At 37.5% G+C, this 26,490-nt stretch overlaps 1 protein-coding gene across 7 annotated transcripts in view; it reads left to right on the plus strand.

The window, feature by feature from the left end:
* The window catches only part of LOC108713105 (ankyrin repeat domain-containing protein 26), a 70,575-nt gene that overhangs the window by 27,653 nt on the left and 16,432 nt on the right, over window positions 1–26,490 (plus strand). For 4 of the 7 annotated variants that reach the window (XM_018255861.2, XM_018255862.2, XM_018255865.2 and 1 more), the window contains 19 exons: window positions 759–793; window positions 2,234–3,202; window positions 3,597–3,748; window positions 4,147–4,311; window positions 4,482–4,515; window positions 6,100–6,229; window positions 6,311–6,524; window positions 7,280–7,463; window positions 7,952–8,092; window positions 9,258–10,226; window positions 16,796–16,948; window positions 17,176–17,351; window positions 17,717–17,810; window positions 19,350–19,427; window positions 21,262–21,396; window positions 21,851–21,963; window positions 22,599–22,734; window positions 23,257–23,547; window positions 24,509–24,744. In XM_018255861.2, the coding sequence (XP_018111350.1) occupies window positions 759–793; window positions 2,234–3,202; window positions 3,597–3,748; window positions 4,147–4,311; window positions 4,482–4,515; window positions 6,100–6,229; window positions 6,311–6,524; window positions 7,280–7,463; window positions 7,952–8,092; window positions 9,258–10,226; window positions 16,796–16,948; window positions 17,176–17,351; window positions 17,717–17,810; window positions 19,350–19,427; window positions 21,262–21,396; window positions 21,851–21,963; window positions 22,599–22,734; window positions 23,257–23,547; window positions 24,509–24,744 (4,405 nt within the window). The remainder of the gene's footprint in view (window positions 1–758; window positions 794–2,233; window positions 3,203–3,596; window positions 3,749–4,146; window positions 4,312–4,481; window positions 4,516–6,099; window positions 6,230–6,310; window positions 6,525–7,279; window positions 7,464–7,951; window positions 8,093–9,257; window positions 10,227–16,795; window positions 16,949–17,175; window positions 17,352–17,716; window positions 17,811–19,349; window positions 19,428–21,261; window positions 21,397–21,850; window positions 21,964–22,598; window positions 22,735–23,256; window positions 23,548–24,508; window positions 24,745–26,490) is intronic. The other 3 variants (XM_018255863.2, XM_041588533.1, XM_018255864.2) reach the window with 3 other exon arrangements.

The following is a 26,490-nucleotide window of genomic DNA, read 5'->3' on the forward strand; positions in this document are numbered from 1 at the left end:
TAAATTACAGAAAGAAAATTAAGTTTGCCAAGCATTACTGATAGGGATGGGCGAATTTGACGCGTTTCGTTTCGCACTACGCCATACAAGTCTATGGGCATAATTTTTGCGGCGAAGCAAGCCGAAAAAATTGGCCAATTACTGATAACAGATCCTATTAAACATCCTATTTTGAGCACTACAGGTCCTATGGATAACACAGCTGGGAATTAAACCAAATATACTTTTATACATTTTATTTTGTGTAATTAGTGATGGCCGAATTTGCAAAACGGCGCCCGTTTTTGACGCTGGCATCCGTTTTTTTCGACGCGGCGGAAATTTTTTTTGACGCTGGCAAATTTTTTCGGGCAAATTTTCACGGGCGTTTTGCAAATTTATTCGCTGGTGGCGAATTGCGCAAATTCGCCCTTCACTATGTGTAATACCAAAATAAGAGAACAAATCTGAAATCTCCTGTCTCATACTTAAACTAAAACTTAAACTAAAGCAAAAATATGGACTCATTAACATAAACGTACTGTATACATTTTATATAGTATATATGATTAAAGGTTAGGTGTACAGTGGTTTCCACACATGTACATGCTTTCCAGCTGCTGGTACACTGTACATTATAAATCACTTACATTATAAATCACTTCTGTGTGAAAAAATGTTAATTACAATACATTATCTGCTGCTGTGTCAGATGTATTGTGGCTTATTTATTCTTATTAAGATTTGCATTCTGTTCATTTCATTTTTTTTACATATAGATTCTTTGAAAGAAAAAGTGGAAAATAATACTGTGGTAAGTTTTGTGGTATGCATTTGTTTTCTTGCATATTGTGATTTTTTTTATAGGAGTTTCAGGGGACTCATAATATTACTATTTATATAAGTATTCACCAGGGCCCAGTATGTTCTTTTTAAAGAGGTTTTACTTGTGTTAAGCCTCTGGTTTCTGGATATTTAATATCAAATAATGCTAATTAAATCCACTATTTAGTGGATAAACGAGTCACACAGCATTTAATCAGAATTGATGCTAATTGACGATTGGTTGCTATTGAATGCCAATTCTAAGGAAAAATTATTCCAGGTTTTGAAATTATTCCATTCAGTTAGTGGTAAATGTTCTGATGCCATATCCAATAAATGTGTATTGTGCTGCTTAGTAATAGCCTAGCATGGTACATAGCCTTTCTTGCAAATGTCAAAATATTTGAAGTTGCCTCCAGACAAAGTCAGTTGGCAATAACAAGTAATGAGTGAAATGTTTCGACCCCCAAAAAAGTCATGCGTCAAAAAAAATTATCATGCATCAAAAATACTATATTTGTTATCCATTTACTTCAATGTATTTGGTGAATTGTTTGCAGTTTCTTGAATGTTTGGAAAAGCAACACGGGTCGGATTCGCCCATCACTACTATATAACTGTATCATAACACAAGTTATTGGGTTTGTGGCACTTTCTCAAAGAAAATAATGTCTGCCTTTTTAGGTGATATTGTAGCTATTAATGCAGTATAATTCCCATCAACTTTCCTGGTGTTTTATCACCGGACCATGTTGCAGGTTCAGAATCTATGCAGCGTTTCAATGAATTTGGTTTGGGTTAGATTGGATATTGTGTTCACATATGTGTTAGACAGTTACTCCTGTTGTTATTATGAATGTGTTTATACAGTGTTATTGTTAGGATTCCTTCCAGCACTGGTAGCAATTAATTCCTGTTTTCACTCTACCGAATCATTGAGAAAGAGGCTTTTTAAGGGCCCTTTCCCCCTCAGTCTGGTTGCCTGAGCAACCAGGTTATGTGGCTTTCTAGTTAGAATCATTGATTTCCTTGTCTGTATTTTCTCTGTATGACTGCTCCCCCACGACTAGGTGAATTCGGTTATCCCTGTGAACTTAACCTAGGTAATTTCCTGTATATGATCCGCTTTTCTCTGTCTCTGTTAATTAGTTCTGAATGGTTGCATAACTGACCGAGCCTGACCTGACCTTACTTTTGACTAAACCCTCTGGTATTGTTTACCTGCTTCATTTTTGCAGCAGCTACTAATTTGCAGCTCTTACTCTGCTTGCACACACTCTGCTTGAGTCAAAAGGCAAGTGAAAAGAGGAATTAACCTTTTACCAGTGCTGGATGGAATCCTAATAGTTCTTTGTTGAATGTATGTTTGGTTAAATTGCAATTCATGATCACTGTCTAATTTCTTTTGTCTATGTACATGTAAAAAAAGCCTGTGTTAAAGACACACAGTCTATCAAATGTGACTGTTAGAAATTGGACAGAAAATGCCTCACATCAGGCCGGACATGAGACTGTAATGCCAAATTTGGAAGACAGCCATGAGTCGTCTGGCTTAAAATTATCTTGGGAGGAGAAATATGAAAAGATGTGGGTTGACAATGAAAAAACAAATGTGAAAAAGCATTTCAAAACCATAACCGCTGAGCTGAAGCAAAAGTTTGGTGAACTTTCTGAAAAAAGAAGACAAAGAACCAATAAGTCCTTGACTAAAGCAAGTAAACCTTACAACAATGGACTATTTTCAGCCAGTACAGATCATATCAATGCATTAAGTAACTCAGAACCAGAAAATTACAATGGAGCAGGTACAGAATGTAACTCTAAATTGGTACACAGTGAAACTCCTTATTCAGTTACAGATGGGAGTCTAGCGAACAATAATTTGCCATGGGACCAGGATAGGGAAAAGACGTCACGGGGATTAATTGTAGCTTTTGGTACTTCTGAAAAAGGTAACTTTGCAGATTCTCTAGGTATGAAACCTCAGGACAAATATATTATCGCTCTTCAGGAACCAAAATGCAGTAATAGCAATTTGAAAGTGGAAAATCCTAAAGGAGATGTGTTGTCTTTAGCTTATACGGAAAATCATCAAAAGCTCAAAGATGCAGATCATTTATCTTTTATACCTTCAAACCTTTCCAAAGAAGCTGTGACTTTAGTGAGTAAGGTAAGCAAAATTCAGAACCCTGCTGAGTGTGTGGTGAATCAACAACATAGTAATAAGCATGGACAAGTACAACTATCTGAACATGCAAGTTCAGGAGTGCTGCAAACCTCCAGTGTCAATCTCGACAAAGAACTTGAGCAAGATGTGCAAAGATTTAAGAATGAGGTAGGAATTCTACAAATGGCATTCATCAGTTTGGCAGAAGAAAAAGGACAACTACAGAAAGAGGTAGAGGTTTGCTTCTACTACGTTATTCTTTTGGTGTGTCATCGTAATAATATTTCCACCCGCTAGAGAGGGCTCTAATGGTTCATTGCATATTTTTCATACAGTAGATAGCAAAACCTTGGATGAAGGCTTCTATGTTCTATCCTCAATTTCTCTGTCATTTTTAAAGGATAATACATTTCAACTGGGACAATTTCATTCTGCTTGGTGTGTGCTTTCAACCACATCTTACATCAAATCTTTCTGGGCCATTTCTGTTGCTGATTTTTTATTGTTAATTTTGAATCAATTCCATTGTGTGTGCTGTGCTTCATTTCATTAATTTTCAAGACTTTATTTTTCATTCATGTTCAGTTGGTGTTTGATATGGCAACTTTTTTTTTTTTTTTTACAGCAGGCTGATCAGAAAGGAAACCAGCAATATGAAAACTCACAAACACAGTCCGAGCAATCAAAACAAGATAACAGAAATATGTTTGCTGAAGAGGCCCATACTATTTCCGACCAACATGTAGACCTTCACCCAAAGCTTGGCTTAGTAAGAGGGTAAGAAAAGCCAAATACCCATATCATTTATGACACAAAGGAAAATGTCAGAAAGAACAGACTATTATAATGATCAATTTTTGGGGAGGCTGCATATGCCAATATATACCTTTCTTCAGAATGAGCACATTAAACAGGACTTGTGCTAAAAATTTAATCTGACTTTACTTTTTATACAATTTTATGTTTTTGCTCTTATTTTCTATTATACAGCTATAACAGATCAAAGGAGGCGCTCATTATACAGAGGATTATATATTTAGCGAAAACAAATATTTTTTCCAGCCTTTAGAAAGTGACAGGTTAACAGTTAATGATTGTTTAATTTAACATAGCAAATGCAAGCAATGTAAAAGAACACGGGCATTAAATACATTTTAACAATATGTTTTTAACAGAATAAAAAACGTAATGCATTTTGGAGACGATAAATCCTCAAACAAAAAGTTTGTTCTTGATGGTAAACTAGCCTGTAAACAGATGAAAAATTCAACGAATGGTGATCCACTTGAAGTATTTGATGATAGTACTTTAAGTGACACCTCTCAAGAAGAAGATGGAAGGTACGATTTTACATTTTGTAATTATATTTAAATATTTTATTTTATTCTGCTGTAATTGTAATTTTTAAGTGATTACTGTTGTCAGTATGTATTAGCTTTTAACATTGCATTATTATTAATTATTTTAATACACTACATATTAATTATTCCCACTTGCATTTTTATTAAAGGGCTTCTGGCAAATTTACCAGTGAAACCAATAAGGTAATGTGGACCATTGTTTATTTTTAAAAAAATCTGCTTGTTTTTTTTTTTCACTTTTGTACAAAATATATACAAAATAAATCCACAATAAGGTGCTCCTTTAAAGTTAGTGCGGGTTATTTATAAAATTTGTGCAGGGCATATTTATTCGCTAATGGTTGTATTGCCAATGTTATTTCCTGAACGCTAAAATATTGCACTGTTGTGCCGATCTTTCCGTTTTTTGCGAATTCGAACAAATTTTTGCAAATAGCTCGCAAATGAGATGAGTGTTTTTGTGAGTGTGGCCACTGTCCAAAGCTGTTGTGCCCGAAAATAGCATTGACAGCAATTTAAATTTGCAATTGTTTTCTGAATATTTTCTCTGCCACCAAAGTTGTGGTGTAAGTGTGTGTATAAATATATATTCACAATTTGCAAATTTTGCCATATTTAAAAAGCTCGTATGGACATTCGCAGTGTGAATTTTTTTTTGCAATTCTGTTTGAATATAAATACATCATTCTTATCCAGCTTGATAAATACAACCACAGTGATTTCACTGTGCAAATCACTCTGCACAGCGCAAAGTTTATAAATGAGCCTCACTGTTTTGTAACATTGTTATATTTTGCATTTATATTTATCAATATGGAGCGAGGAGTAAAATAAACCCCAAATTATTTTTTTTTTAATTTGTAACTTGTAAAAAAAACAAGCAATACCACATGGTGATCAGCTGGTTAATGCGAGCAGGGGAAAAAAAGGTTCTAAACTGTTGTTTTTCATCTGTCTACACAACTAAGGAACAAGCCAACAAAGGTTTCCTTTTTAATAGACCCAAAATCAATAATATAACTATTGGAATCGGTGGCTCAGCAAGAAATCCATAATCGACTAGAAAATGTAAAGAAAAACAAAGATCCAGGATTGGATGGTATTCATCCAAGGGTACTAAAGAAAGTTAGTGCTTTGATTGCCAAACCTCTTTATTTCATATAGTGTGTCAGGATTACTTGAGGTCTAGCATGGTGCTGAGAGATTGGCAAATCGCTAATGTGGTACCACTTTTCAAAACACATCCTGTTCTCAGCCTGAAAACTAAAGGCCCATTAGTTTGACATCAGTGATAGGAAAACTTTTGGAAAGGGTAATAAGGAAATGAGATACCTAAATACATTGCAAATTGCAATACTATTACTTTGTAACAGCATGGTTTTATATTTGACATATATTGGCAGACTAATTCTCTAAGGAGTGAGCAGAAACATAGACCCTGCGATAGCAGTGGATGGGATTTACTTAGACTTTGATAAAGTATTTGGTACAGTACCACACATAAGGTTAATAGCTAAATTAAGGATTATTTGCCTGGAACACAATATGTGTATGGGATTAGTTTAAACTTCCATACTCTGTATACATGCTGTCAGCTTTCAAAGAAAATTAACATTGAAACACAAAGTACACCCTCTTATGTGTTTAAATACAGTATTAATTTTCTGAGACATTAAGCTCCTGGCTGATTGATACATGCATACAATTTTATAACATATACCTATCAAAACAAATCATTGGATATGCTATTTCCCCTTTCTTATTTAGCTTGATAATGCAGGTGAATTGGAGGACTTTAGTCCATCCTCAGATACAGCAACTGAAGAATATGGAACACCAACTTTACCTTTTAGGAATGCAAAACTGCTAATTGAGCAACTGAGCTTTGACAGTCAAGGTAAGGTTTTACTATTGTGCATTATCAATATATCAACCTTTCAATTAATCCTTAACACAACTGTATCATCTGACCATGCAGATTCTGTCAACTTGTTAAAATTTCAAAATATAATTCATGAATATGAAAGAACTATACAGCGAGAGAATGGAAGATATAAACTCTTAGCGAACAAAGTAAAAAAAATGGAAAATGAGAGAAAACACCTACAGCAGATCACTGAAAAAAACAGGGAACTTAAATCAATGTTGGATCACCAAAAGGTGGATTGGGAAAGTGATCTTAACAGTTTGAGGTAACAGTAGTTTTGTTTGTAGCAATATAATCTCTGTCACATGATCACATTACATGCAAAGTATGGTTTTTTTTTTTAAACTATATTTGATTTAAAATGATGTTTGAAGATATATTTTACTAATCAGTGATGTTTAAAAAACTTCATAAAATATGTTCTCTTTTACTGAACACTTGATTTGTTGAAATATTTTTGTGTAGCTATTCATGCTCTCCCCCACTCCTTACTACGTCATGTTTTGCTTTTTTGTTCTTCCACCCCATACTTTTCTGTTTTTTCTCGCTGATAACAGGACTTGGAAATCGAACGTTCTGACCCTTTCTAAAGCGATAGTGGAGTTTCAGATAAACCAGATGATAGTAGTTCCATCTTTGCAGCCCAATCTCAAGAGTGTAGTTTGTACAGTAAAACAGTTTGAACAGATCTGCCTTGATTATTAGTGTTCCTTCCTCTTCATCCAAAAAGAAGAAATTGTTTGTCAACTAGAAAACCACAATTGCTAAGTAGATGAAGGATAGTATCCTTAGAGTTTACAGACTTGGAAAGCAGGAAACCCTGTTTCTAATCAGTGCTCAGTCAATTCATTTGGAGATCAACTTTGGGAGCCAGAATAATTTTTAAGAGAATAGTTTGTATTGGTTTGGTGGAGTTTGGAAGTTCATTAAGAACTATAAACTAGAAACATATGCATAGAATCAAGTGGAAGTGTAAAATAATAGTAATAAACCAAATGTTTTGTTATTTTTATTTGGCAGGTTCACTCTAAAACAGGAAGAGGAAAAAAGGAAAAATGCAGAAATGCTTTATGATAAAATCCAAGAGCAGTTAAGAAGAAAGGAGGATCTGTGCTGCAAAGAAATGGAGGCAAAGCAGCTGCTTGAATTAACTGTAAGAAACTTGGAACTTGAGCTGAGGAGTATGCAGAATAATGTGAAACAGGTATAATTCCACTTTTCTGTAGGCTTTTTTTAGTATTAAGATTGGCAAGATGAGCATGGTCCCAGAGCTTTACTAAAGACAATTTGTAAATCATTTTACAAATAATTTACACATTTACAAATATATATTCAGACTTGCATTATGAGTGTTGGTTATTTCCTTGCTATCATTAAAGAAATGCATCTTGATTGTAGAATAGAGCTTAGAGAAAAGTTGTCGATATATGTTGTTTTTCCAATACAGCCTATAATTGATCTTCTTTGCAAGACACAGCTTTTCTTTATATGCATTTTGATGTGTGGTGGCAGTAGTATACAATATATAGAATAAGGTATTTTTTTCAGTTTCGCTAATTTTTGGCAAAGCAAAACAGGTCAGATTCACTATAAGGCTTTTTTTTAGGGCTTTTCACTACTGGGGAAATGAGATCCATATATATTTATATATACTCTATATCTATGTTTATAACATTAAATATTTTTTGTTAGGTTGAAGAAGAACGTAATGAAGTGCAAAGATTACTCTCCCATGAGCATAATGCAAGAATAGCTCAGGAAGATGTCCTAAATAATATAAGGAGGAAAAGCGAAGAGGCAGAAAATCAGAAAATGTGGACAAAAACTGCTGAAGTAATGAGATATTTTATTATTATCAGAAATTCTAATACAATTTGTGCAAATTGCTACCGTGTAGCAGGAGAAGCCGACATCAGTGACTGCAAGGCCCACTTTTAATAACAGATAACCTGTAGAATACAAAAGTTTAACTCTTATAGGCCCATTTATCAAAGGTCGAATTTCGAATTCATGTGATTTTTTTTTTTTAATTTGAATATACTCACACTTGAGACTGGGAGGTTATTTAAGAAAAAATGAGAAAGCCTGAATGAGCTTTTCTGCGAAAAGAAAAACTTGCATCTCAGGAAGGCTATTAACATCTTCAAATGGTTCAACAGACCTCTGCCATTGACTCAGCAGGTTTTAGGTGGTGAATAATTGAATTAGGACTGTTTCCATGGTCGAGATGTGATAAATCTCACATTCAAATTTACATTCAATTAGGGGGATTAAAATTCAATTGTGTGAAACTCGAAAATTTGAATTTACTATTTGACCCTTGACAAATCTGCCCCTTAAAATATCAGTAAACCTATTAACTCTTATTAAGGTGTGGGCATTATTATTCTAAGGCCCCCAGCTCCACTTACATTGTTGTTAATATTTTATGTAACAGTTATCTTTATAAAGTTTGATGCTCTCCTCCAAATTTAACACCTACAGAAGGAACATAAGTAGAACTAACTCTAAAATGTAATTTTACTTGAAATGCTGTATTTTTATATACTAACCTTAGTGCACCATCCCAGGGATCTAGCAGCTCTAAGACCATAATGATCCATATTTGCTATAGTCCCTTGTATTTAAAGTAAATATGTGTATGTATTTATTTATATAGCACCAGTATATTTCACAGCGCTGTAATATATATAAAAAATATATAATATATTGACAGGTGATACAAGGCACTCGCAGGAATAAACTTTATTTCGTTCACTTTATTTCAAGTCCTGTGAGTGTCCTGCTTCATATCCTGTTCAGCTTAAGAAATAACCACAGATAATACAATAAACCAGTAGGCAAGAGTAAGCCCTATTTATTGAACATATGTTGAACAAAATGCTTAACATGCACATTTGTATAAATTGTGAGGTATATTTTGATAAAGGCAGAATAAATTATATGAGACATATATGTATTAATGTCTGTTAATTCTGTAATATATATCTCTTTCTAGGTTCTTGGACAGCTTTCTAAAATAGATGAACGAGAAAAAGATCTCATCCAGCAAAATGACAACTTGCAAGAGGAAATAAATGTACTTAAATTAGAAATCAATCATGTTCGATCTCAGAATCAACAGGAAGAGAGCAAATTCATGGATGAAAATGAAAACTTGAAGGAAAAGATTGCTGATCTTAGAAGAGATCTTAAAATGAATGAAGAAACTTTAACACAAACTGTTATACAGTATAATAGTCAACTTCATGCCCTGAAGACAGAGAATACCATGTTGTGTTCAAAGTTAGAGCATGAAAAACAAGGCAAGGATAGGCTAGAAACTGAACTGGAGTCCATTCGCTCACGTTTGACCTCTACTTTACAGGAAGTAGAAAGGAATCAGGCTTTAAAAATAGATGTTGAACGTACCTTACAGAGAGATCGAGATGAGTGGCTGCGTTCACAAGACAAATTAAATCATGAGTTGTCCAACATTAGAGAAAACAACAATAACCTGTCCCAGCAACTTAGCAGAGCGGAGGCTAAATCCAACAGCCTTGAGAATGAAATCCGCCAGGCAAATATGTCTCTTCAAGACAAACTTATTCTTTCTGAAAATACCCAAAGAGAGCTAACCCAGGCATGTGGTAGAATTAAGGAGCTTGAACACACACTCCAACTTGAAAAAGACAAATTATGCAAAAGTACTGTTAAGCAGGAGTCCTTACAAGAGAAGCTAGCACAGATCCAAAGTGAGAACATGCTGCTTCGCCAGCAAATTGAAGATGTAAATAATAAAGGTATTATCAAAGATAAAACTGTGAGTGATGTCCAGGACAAATTTACAGAAATCATCGGCAAACTTCGAGCAGATGCAGAGAGACAAGTTCAGATAATTGAAGAAAGAAACAAGGACTTAATCGTTAAATATAATGAGATAAGGGAACAAATGTGTAGACTTGAAACTGAAAAAGTGGAGAGAGAGGTAAGGTTAACCCTAGTATACACAAATATTTTGACTATTTGTGTGGTTTATACAATTTAATATTCTTAGAGAATATCACTTGTACAGATTACAAGTGAAATAGCGTTTTCACGTCTGGCTTTTGTTATCCTTTATCTGAGAATGCAAGTTGTATTTTATATAGAGTATATATGAATTGTCTATGTACAGAGACTGTAAACACCTAATAACTCATAGGGGTTTATTAATAAAGAGTGAAGTTGGTTCATACCGCCTCTCTCCATTAATTTCAATCGGATTTTTAAAGTCGTATTTATCAAATGGTGAAGTTTCACAATCACACCTTTAAAAACTCCATAGGAATGAATGGAGAGAGGCGGTATTTCACTCTGCGGACTGTGGAGATCTCTAACTTCACTCTTTGATAAATATACCCCCTAGCCCTTTTAAACCAATAGACAAAGCACAGCTAATAAATGATATTGATAACCTAATAAATGAAAGGAATTGCATGAAACTTCATGAATGTCTAAAATGTAACAACCCTTATGCTATAATATGTCTGCTTACTGGAAACTGAGATAAATCTATGAACCATTTGCAATGGTAATTTTGCAGAAATTAAGGGACATTTTCGAAGTAAGTTAAAGCATTGTTTTTTTTCTCTAAGTCATCTTGGGGGACACAGGGACAGTGGGTATAGCTGGTACATCCAGGAGGGCAGGACACAACAGTAGGAAAAACTTAGCCCCTCCTCTACTGGCTAAACCCCCAGCAGGCGGAGCTTAGATCAGTTTTTGTTGTGTCCTCAGGAGGATAGGACGTAAGAATTTTTTCTCTGTTTATTATTTTCATTTTTGTCAGTTGCTTGACACCAGGGAATGCCCAGGCCCTCTACACTGAGCAGAGGTTACCCATAGGCATTCTACAACGTGGGACCTGACTCCGGGGTCTTTATTGTGCAAGACCACCCAGTCTCATTCTAGTCTCCCCTTTTTTAGGTGGAAACTGACTGGCCGGAGGACAGAGGAGACGAACAGGACTCTGTAAGTATATGGTGCAGTCCTTCTCTCCTCTAAATTACCCCTATCTACATATTAGAAAGGAGGTCTGGCTCACTGAGGGCAAGTACTGCTTCAGCCGACTTGTTACAGGCTGCTAAACCCCTCCTTATTTGCCTGTTTCCCTCACTATTCCTACAAGTTTATTAGGAAGCCTCCTCTGGGCTGGCGTGATTGCACAGAGGTGCACTAGAGGGGCAGTGCTGCACTGTTCTCAGTGAGAAGGAGAAGGGGAGCCAGCAGCTTGTCAGCTGTCTTTATTACTTCAAGGGCGCAATGGCACGGGTCAGCAGCAGGGATAAGCTCTAGCCTATTCAGTGGCAGGAGTTTCTTCCCGGTGCGCTGCTGGCTTTGGAGGCGCGGCCACAAAATGAACGTTCCAGCGTGGCGCATTTTCACTATGCTCGCGCGAGATCAGGCGCTCCCTCAGGCGCGGCCGCCATTTTGTTTTCGCCGCACCGGAGCTACATTGCGCACACTATATAGCGCAACAGCACACCGCGTGTGGGAGGCAGTTTGGCAGGCTCCTTGCATTCCGGAGCTTTTCTTCACTCTGTGTGACACAGGGATAAGTGCGGGAGACGCTGCAGCTCACCGCAAGTCCCCAGGGAAAGCCTCCTCTGCTGGTCCCTACCACAGCAAGCGTTTCAGCTAAGGATTTTCCTTTATATATTTATATATACTTATTCATATAGTGTTATTCACTACTATTAACATGTCTGAGGGAACTGGTGACAGGCCTTTTTCTAGGGGGGCACCTTCTCAGGTCAGATATTTGCCTGTGCCACCTGCCGCAAACGTTTGCCTCCTGGGCACAAAGAGCCTTTATGTAATAAATGTAAGCCACCTGTGGCTGGTCCTGAATCTCCAGCACCTGCTCTTCCCCAGGTAGACCAAGGTGTTCAAGGGGAGCCTGCGTCTCCACTTACAAGTTCTCCTCCTCCAGGGCCCTCTCATAAATTGCCTTCCACTCCAGAGTGGGCATCACAGTTAGCTTCTGGGATACCTTTGTTGGCACAGTCTCTAGACAAGCTGCTTTCCCGCCTTGATAAGCCAAAGGGGAAAGTTTCAAAACGCAGAGCTCCTTCCCCATCCGATGAAGAGAGCGATTCTCCTCCTAGAGGTTTTTCACCATTCCTACCTGATTCCGGTGATGAATTTGGACAATCAGAAGGCGAACTCTTAACTGACTCAGAAAGGGAGGATGAGGATTCACACAGGAATTCCTCCGAGTCTGTAGATGCTCTAATTACCTCTGTGCTTGAGACACTCCACTTTCAGGACTCAGGGGCATCATCTGACACCACTAAGAGCCTGTTTAAACGTCATAGTAAGAACTCACCTGTTTATCCTGCTCATGCTCAACTTGATCAGATCATACAACAGGAATGGGACACTCCAGAGAGACGTTTTCAGACAAATCGAAAGTTTCAAAGACTCTATCCATTTCCTAAGGAGCTTATTGAAAAGTGGTCAATGCCACCTTCAGTGGATCCTCCGGTATCCAGGCTCTCCAAAAACACCGCTCTTCCTGTTCCGGATGCCTCATCTTTCAGAGATTCGATGGATAAGAAACTGGAAAGTCTTCTTCGCTCCGTGTTCTCAGCTTCAGGCACTTCGATACGACCTGTCCTTGCCATGGCATGGGTCAGCAGAGCAGTCCAATCCTGGTCAGACTCCCTACTGACTGCCATTGATGCCGGGACACCTCGCCATGAGCTTTCTCAATATGCTTCCCAAATTAAGGAAGCGAATGATTACCTATGTGAGGCTTCACTGGATGCATTACAGGTCATCAGCAGATCATCGGCACTTTCTGTAGCAGCCCGTAGATCACTTTGGATGAAACTCTGGTCAGCAGACTTTCCCTCAAAGAAGTCTCTAACCTCCATTCCTTTTAAAGGCAAGCTTCTGTTCGGTCCTGACCTGGACAAGATTATCAGCCAAGCAACAGGGGGCAAGAGCACCCTACTACCACAACCTAAGGCTCGTCCCTCGTTCCGCAGGGGAAATTTTTTTCGTGGCTCCCAGGCCAAGCACTCGAGATCTTCTCCACCTCGACAGTTTGTTGCAAACCGAGGACGCTTTAGTAGTAAACAGAGATCCTCCTGGCAAATCAAGAAACATATCCCTAAATCGGGGGACAAGACTGCTTCAGCATGACTGCAGCTGCACTTCGGCAGTCACAGGCCCGATAGGGGGCAGGCTCAGCAAATTTTCCAAAGTATGGACCGCACTCATTCAAGACTCCTGGATACACGAGGTAGTAACCCAGGGCTACCATCTAGAATTTGCCTCAAGCCCCCCCAATCGTTTCTTCATGTCCAGACTGCCACAAAACTCAGACAAAAAGACAGCCTTCCTGGGCGCAATATCAACACTTTCAAAGGCGCAGGTGATCATTCCCGTACCAGCCACAGAACTCTTCAAGGGCTACTACTCAAACCTATTTGTAGTGCCCAAGAAGGACGGATCAGTAAGACCCATTTTGGATCTCAAGGAATTAAACAAATTTCTTCGTCATCGAAGATTCAAGATGGAGTCTCTCAGATCTGTAATTGCGGCCATGTCCCCGGGGCAATTTCTGATTTCTCTAGACATAAAGGATGCCTACCTTCATGTTCCCATTTTCCCTCCGCATCAGAGATATTTGCGATTTGCCTTCCAAAATTGCCACTATCAATTCACAAGCCTTCCCTTCGGGTTAATGTCTGCCCCGAGGGTCTTCACGAAGATCATGGCAGCAGCAACTGCAGTGATTCGCAATACCGGAGTCTCCATCACACCCTATCTGGACGACCTGCTAATCAAAGCACCCTCCTTTTCGGAAGCTCAGAGATCTCTCCAGATATCCATGGACAAACTCCAGGAACTAGGCTGGGTCTTAAATCTAGAGAAGTCTTTCTTAACACCCAGAAAATCCATGGTCTTCCTGGGCATGAAATTCAATACACAAACACAGAGGGTTTACCTACCTCAAGAGAAGATCAGTCATCTCCAAGCCTTAGTGAAGTCGCTTCTTCAGAGGCCCCACCACTCAGTCAAGTTCTGCATGAGGGTGTTAGGGGTCATGGTATCCACCATAGAGGCAGTACCATTCGCACAATTCCATCTACGGGAGCTCCAGTGGAATATTCTGAGGTTTTGGAAGAGAAAATCCCTTTTTCAAGAGATTCGACTGTCCGGCAGGACAAGAGCATCTCTCCTCTGGTGGTTGGACAGCACTCATTTATCCCTGGGCAAACCCATGGGAGAGCCGTCATGGCGCATACTCACGACGGACGCGAGCCTCTTCGGATGGGGGGCAGTTCTAGAGGGCCTCTCTGCACAGGGTCAATGGAACTCACTGGAAGCGAGATTACAGATAAACCTGCTCGAGATTCGTGCAATCCGTCTAGCCCTAATCCATTGGCAACAAATTCTTCGGGGTCAGGCCATAAAGATACAGTCCGACAACGCCACCGCAGTCGCCTATATCAACCACCAGGGGGGCACAAGAAGCAGAGGTGCACTAGACGAAGTCAATCTAATATTCAAATGGGCCGAATCTCACCAGACCCATCTGTCAGCCGTTTACATCCCAGGCCTGCTAAATTGGGAAGCAGACTATCTAAGCAGACAATCACTAGACCCAGGAGAGTGGTCATTGAAGGACGAGATCTTCCAGGAGATAACACAGATGTGGGGCACTCCAGAAGTGGATCTAATGGCGACCAGGCACAACCGAAGGGTACCAGCGTTCATGGCTCGTTACAGAGATCCACTGGCGATAACAGCAGACGCTCTAACAGCCAAATGGCAATTTCAGCTGGCCTATGCATTTCCACCACTACCTCTAGTACCCAGGACTCTCAGGAAGCTTCAGCGAGAGCAGACCACTCTCATCCTCATAGCTCCAAAATGTCCGAGACGCTCCTGGTACACAGATCTTCTCAACATGTCCGTAGCAGAGCCTTGGACCTTACCCCAAGTCCCCGATCTTCTAACTCAAGGACCAATTTGCCACCCAAATCCAACAAATCTAAGTTTGACGGCATGGCTCTTGAAATCGAAATCCTAACCCAAAAAGGGTTTTCCAAGTCAGTGGCTAATACCATGTGTGCAGCTAGAAAGCCTGTCTCGGCAAAAACTTACCATAGAGTCTGGTCTACCTACCACCAATGGTGTGTTTGTCATAAGAAACAGTTCAAACGATTCTCCATTCCGAACATACTTGAGTTCCTGCAAGACGGACTTTCCATGGGTCTATCACTCGGTTCTTTAAAGTCACAAGTATCTGCCTTATCCGTTCTTTTTCAGAAACGAATTGCTCTCCTACCTGACGTCAAGACTTTTATGCAGGGAGTATTACATTTGGCTCCTCCAGTTCGAGCACCAGCTCCACTATGGGATCTCACTCTAGTTCTACGAGCTCTCCAAGACCCTCCTTTCGAGCCATTAGGATCTGTACCGCTTCTCTGGCTTACCTGGAAAATTACTTTTCTTCTGGCCATTGCCACTGCAAGACGTGTTTCTGAGCTCAGCGCACTATCATGCAAACCACCTTTCCTTGTTTTTCACCATGATAGGGCGGTTCTACGCACCATTCCATCTTTTTTGCCTAAAGTTGTATCTGAATTTCACTTAAACCAAGAGATTACTATACCGACCTTTTGCCCCTCACCTTCCAATCCTAAGGAGAGGGCTCTACATACCCTGGATCCTGTCAGAGCCCTAAAGTTTTACCTGCACAGAGTACAGGACCTTCGCAAAGTAGACTCCCTACTTGTCATTCCTTCAGGTCCTCACCAAGGAGGCGCGGCCACAAAATCATCCATTTCACGCTGGATCAAGCAAGCGATTCAACGAGCCTACGTGGCACGTGGAAGAACGCCACCATCTAGACTCACAGCCCACTCTACTAGGGGAATGAGTACGTCCTGGGCGTTCAGGAACCAAGCATCAGCAGAACAGCTGTGCAAGGCAGCTACGTGGACCTCTGTCCACTCCTTTTCAAAGTTTTACCATTTCGATACCTTTGCGGCTTCTGACACTCGCTTTGGCAGAAGGGTGCTTCAAGCCGCCGTGGCTACTTCCACATAGGCCTCACTCTCCCTCCCGGAGATTTAAGGGGACAGCTTTGGTATGTCCCCACTGTCCCTGTCCCCCCCAAGATGACTTAGAGAAAAGGAGATTTTGTGTACTCACCGTTAAATCTTTTTCTCTTGGTCACTTGGGGGACACAGGGCTTCCCTCCCTTGACTGAGGCCCTCATTTTTCCGTTAGACATGTTTAATATTAAGTTTTATGGTTAATTAAAATTTTTCCTGTTGACTTTGGAACAAACTGATCTAAGCTCCGCCTGCTGGGGGTATAGCCAGTAGAGGGGGGGCTAAGTTTTTCCTACTGTTGTGTCCTGGCCTCCTGGATGTACCAGCTATACCCACTGTCCCTGTGTCCCCCAAGTGACCAAGAGAAAAAGATTTAACGGTGAGTACACAAAATCTCCTTTTTTTGTTCTGACAGCAGTGTTTCTTTTCTTTTTTTTAGAGCTCACTAAGACAATTGCAACAAGAACTTGCTGATGCTTTGAAGAAATTATCAATGTCAGAGGCATCTCTAGACGTTATAACACATTATCGAAATGACATTGAGGGGGAAAAGCAACTCCTTCAAAAAGAAGTAGAAAAGTTCAAAATTAAAGTAAAATATTGTAAATCTCTAAATGTAGAAAACTTTTTTCTTATTGTTGAAATTCCAGATATAAGAGCAAAATAAAACTGCTAGAAATAATCTTGTATGCATATTGGTTACAGGAGGTTTATATCATTTATTTACCTTTTTTAAAGCTGTGTTTGCTTAACTGTTAACATTTTAGTCTGTTTTTGTGTATAGATGTACACACACAAACTACAAGTTTGTTTTTGCAGGTGCACAATTTAGAAGAGCAGTGTATTCAGGCAGAAAGACTCCAAAATCAATTAAAGAATTTATTAGAAGATAAAGAACGTGACATTATGGCTTCATCTCAGAAATTGCAGGAATATTCCTCAGCAGTAGCCGGAGCTGAAAATACCATTAAAGAACTGGAAGGACATATACTAAAGTAGGCTCTATATTCACATGCATTTATATTGGTGTTTTGCCTATTCCATTATTTTGCTTTCTCAAAAAAACATATGAGATTTGAGCATAACTTGGGAATTACTTGGTTTAGAGACATGTTTATATTTAAGCTTGTAACTCATCCAAAGTGAAAATCCTTACATTGATCCTTTATGACTTTATCGTAATTTAACATTTCCCAAAATACTTGCATAAATGTATCTTTCAGTTGAAGTAAAACACATGGCTATTTTTATTTTTTATTCTCTGTGGGTACAGTATGATTCTCTACCATGTTTTCATAAAGGGTAGCTGACCATTTTTATCTGTATCTATTGGGTTTGATTTACATTTAATCTTTTTCAGACTTGAAATTGAAAATGCCAAAATTGAAGCAACTGCAAAACAACAAGCAGGACAGATCGATATACTTCAAAAAGAACTACGGGAAACTCTTTCAGTAAGTTGGTTTTTTTTTTTTATTTTTTTTTTCTTAGTACATGCAATAAGGAAACTGGAAATGTTACATTGTTTTGCTTGTTGCAAAAATTCATGCTTTTTTACTTTAAAAAGTTATTTATTCTAAAGAAATTGTTCTTAACACAGAGGGCAGATTTATTAAGGGTTGAATAGTAAATTTGAATTTTCGAATTGAATTTTTGGTCAAAACTCACCAATTCGAATTTGGGAATAATCCAAACTCGATTCAAAATTTAAGATTTGTCAAGCCTTAACGCTGGGAACAATTTGAAACTGATTATTCGCCACCTAAAACCTGCCGAGTTCATGTTGAATTCAATGACAGAGGTGACCCATTTGAAGATGTTAATAGCATTCCTGACATTCGAGTTTAGTCAGATTCAAATCGAATTCTATTCGAGTTTTTGAGTCGGTAATATTCGTTCGAGTTTTAGACGTTCAAATTTTTTCTTAACCTCCCATTCGAATTTCGAGTTTATTAGAATTCACATGAATTCAAATCTCCTTATTTACAATATAAATGTTGCCTTAGTTGCTAGGCTTACTTATTTTAGCACTTAGCAACAAACAGGTTGTACAAATAATAGGCTAAAGGATAAATAGGAGAGTACATAAACAGAAAGTTAAGCATTATTAAAATTGATAGAACTGGCAGTGCAGAATTGATAAATTCTGGTCACAGTTGCAATTACATATACATATAACCAATGAAAGGGGGCTATTTATTAAAACTATTTATTAAAACTAAACATTTTACCATTATTTTAATAATAAAAATGTGACCAAACTTCCATACACGATCCGGCTCAATTTACTAATGATTTGGATTGAAAATTGTCCGTGCACAAAAAGCTGCAACATAATAGTGAGACAATTGGGATTTTACAATTTTTAAGAATTGTCACCCAAAAACTTGAAATATTCAGAATATCAAATGAAACCCAGCGTCAAACAACCCAAAACTTTCGTCAATCATGAAGGCAAAAAACATGTCCAATTGTTAAAGGAACCATCTGCCCTTTGACTTTTACATGATTTTGACAGGTTTCAGCTGGAGTATATTCAGATTTAAATTTTTCCCAATTAAAAACTCAAGGCTTCAAATTTGAGGCGTCATAAACAGACCTCTTAGAGGCACATTTATCAAAGGTGGAATTTCGAATTCATCTTTCATGAGTTTTTAAAACTCCCCTAAACTACCAAAATTTGTTTATTAAAAAAAAAGTTTAAACTCTGATAAATGGAATCGACTTGATTCAAGTTTTGTCTATGAGAAAAACTTGAATGTCAGGAAGGCTGCAAACAACTCAAAATTGATTCCTAGACATCTCCCACTGACTTAAACAACAATTCAGCAGGTTTTCGGTGGCGAATAGTCAAATTCGAGTTCTTAAAGGGTCAGAGTATGCTAAATCTCGAAAATCAAATTTGAATCGGATTCAAATTACATTCCCTTCAAAAATATTGAGACTTCCTTTTGCCTGAAGTAAATGTTACTTTCTTATTTTACATTTCACAGATACGTCATAAATTGGAAGAATTAGTAGTGTCTTTACAGTCCTCAAAAATGGGTTTAGAAGAGAAGTTAAACCATCAGGTAAAAGTTTTTCCACATTTATTTACTTGAAAATGCCATGGCTTTTAACCAACATTTTGGGGGATTGGGTCATTTTTTTTCTCCCATTGCACTTCCTAGGTGTAACAATCTCATTTGTGTAGGGGTTTATTTTCTGCCCCTCCCCTTTTTCTTGCAGAGGAAGGAACCACCTATTTTGTGGAGTTAGCTGTCTTTCCTATGCAGGCAGCCAAACCACTGACATGTACAAAACAAGCACTATAATATAACAGGCTTAGTCTAAAAATAAAAATTAAATATACTCACCACAAAAAATAATCCAGTGCTGTACTAGCACTATAGGCTTTTCTTTTCCACCCAGCTTCTGCAGGATGTTTCCTGACTGAAAACAGATTAAAAGAGCCTGCTGTTTATTATATTATCAAAATGGATGGTTAATCCATTTTCTTGACTACCCTTAAAGGGATACTGTCATGGGAAAACATTTTTTTTTCAAAATGCATCAGTTAATAGTGCTGCTCCAGCAGAATTCTGCACTGAAATCCATTTCTCAAAAGAGCAAACAGATTTTTTTATATTCAGTTTTGAAATCTGACATGGGGCTAGACATATTGTCAATTTCTCAGCTGCCCCAAGTCATGTGACTTGTGCTCTGATAAACTTCAATCACTCTTTACTGCTGTACTGCAAGTTAGAGTGATATCACCCCCCTCCCTTTTTCCCCCTATTCTCTCCTAAAGTGCAGGCACAAGTCACATGTCTGAGGGCAGCTGGGAAATTGACAAAATGTCTAGCCCCATGTCAGATTTCAAAATTGAATATACAAAAATCTGTTTGCTCTTTTGAGAAATGGATTTCAGTGCAGAATTCTGCTAGAGTAGCACTATTAACTCATGCGTTTTGAAAAAAACATGTTTTCCAATGACAGGATCCCTTTAAACAAATTGGAGAAATCAGAAGGCATTTGCTTGTCAAAGTGCATTAGTATCAGAGTATTTGTAAACCACTTTTGCAGCTTCATCTGAAATGCACCTAAATGTATTGTACTGTGGTATTTTATCCATTTAAACATAACGGAATAATACAATGAGATAGAAAAACCCTGTGTTGCTTAGGGCAACTGGCAACCAATCTTAAAGGGGTTGTTCACCTTCAAACAACTAGTTGTTTTCAGGTAGATCACCAGAAATAATTACTTTTTCCAATTACTTTCTATATTCTGTTTGACCGTTTTTCTAATATTGAAGTGTAAAGTGTCATTTTTCACCTTTTAAAGCAGCTGTTGGACGGGAGTCGTCGACCCTGTGTAAACCGTTCTAAATTGATACATTTAGTTGATTTCTTATCTTTGTCCCTGCTGAGCAGAAGCCCTGGGTTTCATTACAGGCAACTGTTGGAATTGATACATTAGTTGCTAATACTACAGAGATGCTGCTGAGAAATGTATCAACTAAATGTTGCAAAATTGTAACAGTTTAGAGTCTGCACCTGAATTACTGAGCTGCCAGACTGAAACACCAGAGACAGGGACATTAAACTTAGATTTTGGAAAAACAGTAAAAAATAATTAATGGAAAGTAATTGAAAAAAGTTTTTATTTCTGGGGAACAATCTGAAAACAACTGAACTGAAAAAAGTGTTTTGAAGGTGAACAACCCCTTTAAACACCAAACAGATTAAGGTTAGACAATAAGAAAATTAAAAAAAATAATTATCAATTATAATCAATTTAAATAAATGTAATTTTAGAAAACCCAGCTTTTTTTTCTTTTTTAAATGTATTTGTATTTACGCTAATATGAATGTGTTGTTTAAACAAATACATCTGTATGACAGTGTTATCCTTGTGATTAAGGTGCATAAGCAAACAGCATTGTCTCAAACTGCACAGGACTCGCATAACTTGTGGGAAGAAGAACTAAAGTCAAGATCGCGTTTAGGAATCCGCTTGGCAGAACTTGAACAAGAAAAAGCAAAGTTTACAGACCAAGTAAATATCATACTGCTACCTCTTTGTGTTTTGTAAATGCAATGGCTTTGTGATGTTTATTTAATAATAACACTGGGAAATATTTACTATTTATATGTATTTTCCACATAGTTTTGCAGACATTCCTCTTAAAGAATGCAAACACATTTTATTATGTGTATATAACATTCCATTGCTACAACATGGTAGCACAGTAGCTAGTATTGCTAATTTACTGCATTGAGAAGGACTTAACCAGGGCACTGTGCAAATATATTTTCCCTGTGCTTTGTGTTTTTTCTTTGGGCATACTGCTTTCCTCCCAAACCCTAGAAAAAATTATGATGTATATTATTACATTATTATATTATTTAGTGTGCACACACACACACACACACACACATTGCTATCTTGTGCAGCAGTAAAAAGATGGCTATTCCCCACCACAAATAAACACCCACAATTTTTTTCCAAGGTTGAAAGTGAAAAAAAGAAAGTTAAAAAGTTAATGGAACACAAGCGATCAATGGAGGCACGGTTTGACCAGGAAATGAAGAGAAATACAGACTTACAAAAAGAAATTGCTGGGTAATTTAATTTAAACTGAAACATTTCTGGGGTAATATAAAATCATACATCATGCTTATTTTTAGTTGTAAGTATGCACTTTCATTTCACATATACAGGTATGGGATATGTTCTATGTAATAAAAAAAAGTTCCTTCTACTTGATCCTAACTAAGATAGTATGTATCCTTATTGGAGGCAAAACAGTCCTGTTGGTTTTATTTAATGTTTAAATATTTTTTTAAGTAGACTTAAGGTATGGTTCAATTGATTTTTATTCGATCTGGCTGTGTGCGCTCACATGCAGGGGAGTGGAAGCGAAGGTCAGCCCAAATACGCAAAAGCAGGCATCTTTTGCGCTCTGCTGCGTTTAATTAAAGGGGCTTAGATGAATGGAACAGGGGCACGGAGCTGATCTCCCCTCAGCCTGCGTATTCTTTTATCCAAGTTCTCCCTCAGAACTAGAAGTTCTGTATTCGTTTGACATAATAACAATATAATCTCACTGTTGTCTAATCTTGTTATCAGGAATAAAAAAGGGTTAGATAGAACAGACAAAAATGCAGAATTACACACATTTGACAGTTCTTTGTTAACCGTTGCTTAGGAAATTATCTTTATTTTTTTATATGTATATATATTTCTTTCCTTTGTAGACTGAAAAAACTCCTGAAAATGGCAAAAAAGAAAATAAAAGAACTTGAATCTGGTGGCTTTCAACATAGTTCTCAAGATGGGTTCAAGAGCACACACTTTGAAAAAGAGAGCGACATCATGAAGTTAAAAGAAAAGGTCTTGCATTTTCAACAGTCTTCTAGCTCAGCAGTAAAAAGTTACCATAAGGCTACAATTTTTTTGAGCTTAATAAATAAAACTGTACATATAGGAATCCTATGTCGAATAACATTATGTAAATAATCAAATGTGTGTACATATTCATTGCATCTAATTGGCAGTCCAGTTTGTATAATAAATCTCATAGTGAACAGGAAAGGATGAAAGACATTGGCACATTTGAATTGTCATATTCAAAGCCTTATTCAAGCCTTATTGAAATAATTTTCTATTACATTGTTGTCAAATTGTCTTGAATAAATGTGCAACACAGATTTCTTCTTAAAAAAAATTAACTTACGGTAGCTGCTGAATATATGAAATTTTGAATATTGGGCCTACAATGTGAACTATACTGCTCTGTTAAATTCCTATAAATATAACATAAATTATTGTAATTAAGAAGGAAAGTTTTTGTTGACAACACCTTCTTGCACAGTTAAACCTTTTCTTATACAGTTAAACCTATTCTTTCCACAGATCCATGAACTTTCTTTTCGTCTGGAAAATGAATCCTCAAATTATAAGCAGCTGGAGTCTGCAAATCGAGATCTACAACGGCAGTTATCATCACTGAAGATATTTCACAAGAGTCAGGAACACCTAGAAAAGGGCAAAAGGCAACTAGAAGATGAAGTAACTAATTTAAAGCGGCAGATAGAGATAAACAAGGTGGATCAAAGTCTTATTGAAAAGCATAAGCGAGAAATAGAAGAAAGAGGAAGGCAAGAATTAAGACAGAAATTAGAAGAAGTTAATCTGTTTCTTCAGGTATTAGTCTTTTATTTAGTAATTTTTTTTTTTGTTTTATCAGTTGTCCACTGTCTTAATCATACTATCTGTTCATTCTAGGACAATATCAGTTTGGTCTTCCTTTTTTATTATTGTGCTTTTTTATTTATTTTTGTATATCATGAGGCTTGGAACATTTACAGGTGTCTGGTTGCTAGGGCTTATTTACCATAGCAATTAGGCAGAAGTAAGGAAATCAGAATTAAACATAAATATAGCAGAGGGACAGAACAGAAATATAAATAATTAAAATAAGAGGAATAAAATTAGAGCCCTACAATTAATTTGGGTGTTTTTTTGCCTAACAAGCAAGTATTATTTTTAGTTCCAAAACGGGATACTTCAGCGGACTGCCAAGGTTTTAAATGCTGTGGTGTTTCTATCCTCTTAGACATGTTTCGGGCCTCACACGCCCTTTATCAAGCTTATCACTTGATAAAGGGTGTGTGAGGCCTGAAACATGTTGTGTGTTTTGTAGTCTGGAATAAATCACTTTTTAGCTGGAAATCTGCTTCTGGATTGCTCTCCTCATTATCTTTAATTCATAGTGTTTTTAGTTGTTGGCCCTAAAAGAGGCAGAATAGACAAACAGAATCCCACTAAAAATGATAAGCAAAAATTGTAAGAAAAAGCAAATTCTAAGAATATGTTCACCTATAACAAACAAAAAGACTTTTTAAAGGAGCAGGCTTTTTGCTCCTTTATGATCTGGTACCCTATATTTAGGGGGGGGGGAACTATCTAGAAAACTAAGATTTCAGAAACTTCATATATTGGCATTTTGAGAGGTTGGGGATTCTACGGACCAAGGTGAGTTGACACTGCTGCTTTGGAGAAGATTGATTGGTGGGAAGTATAATGTAAGCAGTATATGTCAAATTAAATGTATGTTAAATGTATTACATATTATCTGACCTAAAACTATTGTTACTGTTTTCAGTCACAGGCCACTTCACAAGAGACACTGGACCAAATAAGAGCTGCAAATGATTCTTCGGTAAGAAATCAAATGGAGCATAGGATTCAAGAGCTAGAGTCTGAACTCCATAAAATAAAACATATACAGCATGAAAGCATGCTCCAGAAAGAGTCCACTCAAACAGAACTTGATCGATTCAAGGAGTTGTACAATGAAGAACTAAAAAATAGGAATTCTTTGGCAGTAAAACTAGAAAGGTATGTGAAAATATACTGGAGCAGAAAGTTATTTAGAAGTTATTGTTTATAGACTGTGAACACACTCAACAAAATTTAAAGCAAAAGCTACAAAGCAAATGGCTGCATCTTCCACCTCTGTAGGTAAGAGTTGTGTGATCAGGTGGTATGAATGGTAAAATGAAATAATAGTTACATAGTTAGATCGGGTTGAAAAAAAGAACAAAGTCCATCACGTTCAACCCCTCCAAATGAAACCCAATATCCATACACACACCCCTCCCTACTTTCACATAAATTCTATATACCCATATCTATACTAACTATAGAGTTTAGTATCACAATAGCCTTTGATATTATGTCTGTCCAAGAAATCATCCAAGTCATTCTTAAAGGCATTAACTGAATCAGCCATCACAACATCACCCGGCAGTGCATTCCACAAACTCACTGTCCTGACTGTGACGAACCACCTACATTGCTTTAAATGAAAGTTCTTTTCTTCTAGTCTGAAGGGGTGGCCTCTGGTACAGTGACCCTCTTTATGGGTGAAAAAGTCCCCTGTTATTTGTTTATAATGCCCTCTAATGTACTTTTAAAGAGTAATCATGTCCCCTTGCAAGCATCTTTTTTTACAGAGACACAACCCCAACCTTGACAGTCTACCCTCATAATGTAAATCATCCATCCCTTTAACCAGTAAAGTTGCATGTCTTTGCACTCTCTCCAATTTATTTATAGCCTCCTTAAGGATTGGAGCCCAAAACTGCACTGCAAACACAAGGGGAGTCCTTACCAGAGACCTATAGAGAGGCATAATAATGTTAAAAATTCCCTTTTTATGCAAGACAGTAGCCACCGAGTAACATTGCCTGAAATTAGACAACTTGTTATCTAAAGAAATACCCAAATCCTTCTCATTTCGCATTTATATTATTTCTACCAAAGTTCATAACCTTGCATTTATCAACACTGAACCTCATTTTCTCCCCAGTTTTTAAAATGTAGTCAAATCACTCTGCAAAGTGGCAGCATCCTGCATGGAACGTATAGTTCTGCACGATTTAGCATCATCAGCAAAAATAGAAACAGTACTTTCAATAGAACAAATCGAACAAAAATCAGAAATGTGGCTGTAACGTTTCAGATATATTGTGAATAAAAGTTTTCCAGTTTTAAACCACATGATTAGAGGCAGAGATGAGCCATTCATTGTCTCTCAGCATGTGAGCGGCAAATATTATCATTTCTCCCTTTGCCACATGATGACATACACACGCCCATTCCAATGCTTCTCACCTTAGAAAAATAGTGGCTAAAAGAACACAATAGTGAAAGGAGAATGATGTGCAAAAGATCAGCAACACCCTGTCCACTTTCTTTTCCTGCTTTGACTTATTTACATTGTTGATGCAGTGCAATATATACAGTATATAAATGTGTGTGTATATGTGCTATAATAGTGCAACATTAATGCTAAGAAATATGGTAACTGCATCTGCAAAATATGCAACCAGTTGTCTATTATTAAATGTAGAAACCAACTAATGCATATATACTGTACATTGACAGCATTATTCTCAAACTTCTATAAACTTGGCAACCTTTTCATGCAGAAACACACTGGCCTTCATTGCAATGCAGAAATACACATCACATGCACACAGACAACATGATTCTCATACAGTTCAACAGAAACATTTGTCCTGAAACATATGATGATAATACCAATTATCTGCCTGCTTTGAGGGGGTTATCCAGTAAACG

This window comes from Xenopus laevis, chromosome 3S (genome assembly GCF_017654675.1).
Source record: "Xenopus laevis strain J_2021 chromosome 3S, Xenopus_laevis_v10.1, whole genome shotgun sequence".
NCBI lineage: Eukaryota > Metazoa > Chordata > Amphibia > Anura > Pipidae > Xenopus > Xenopus laevis.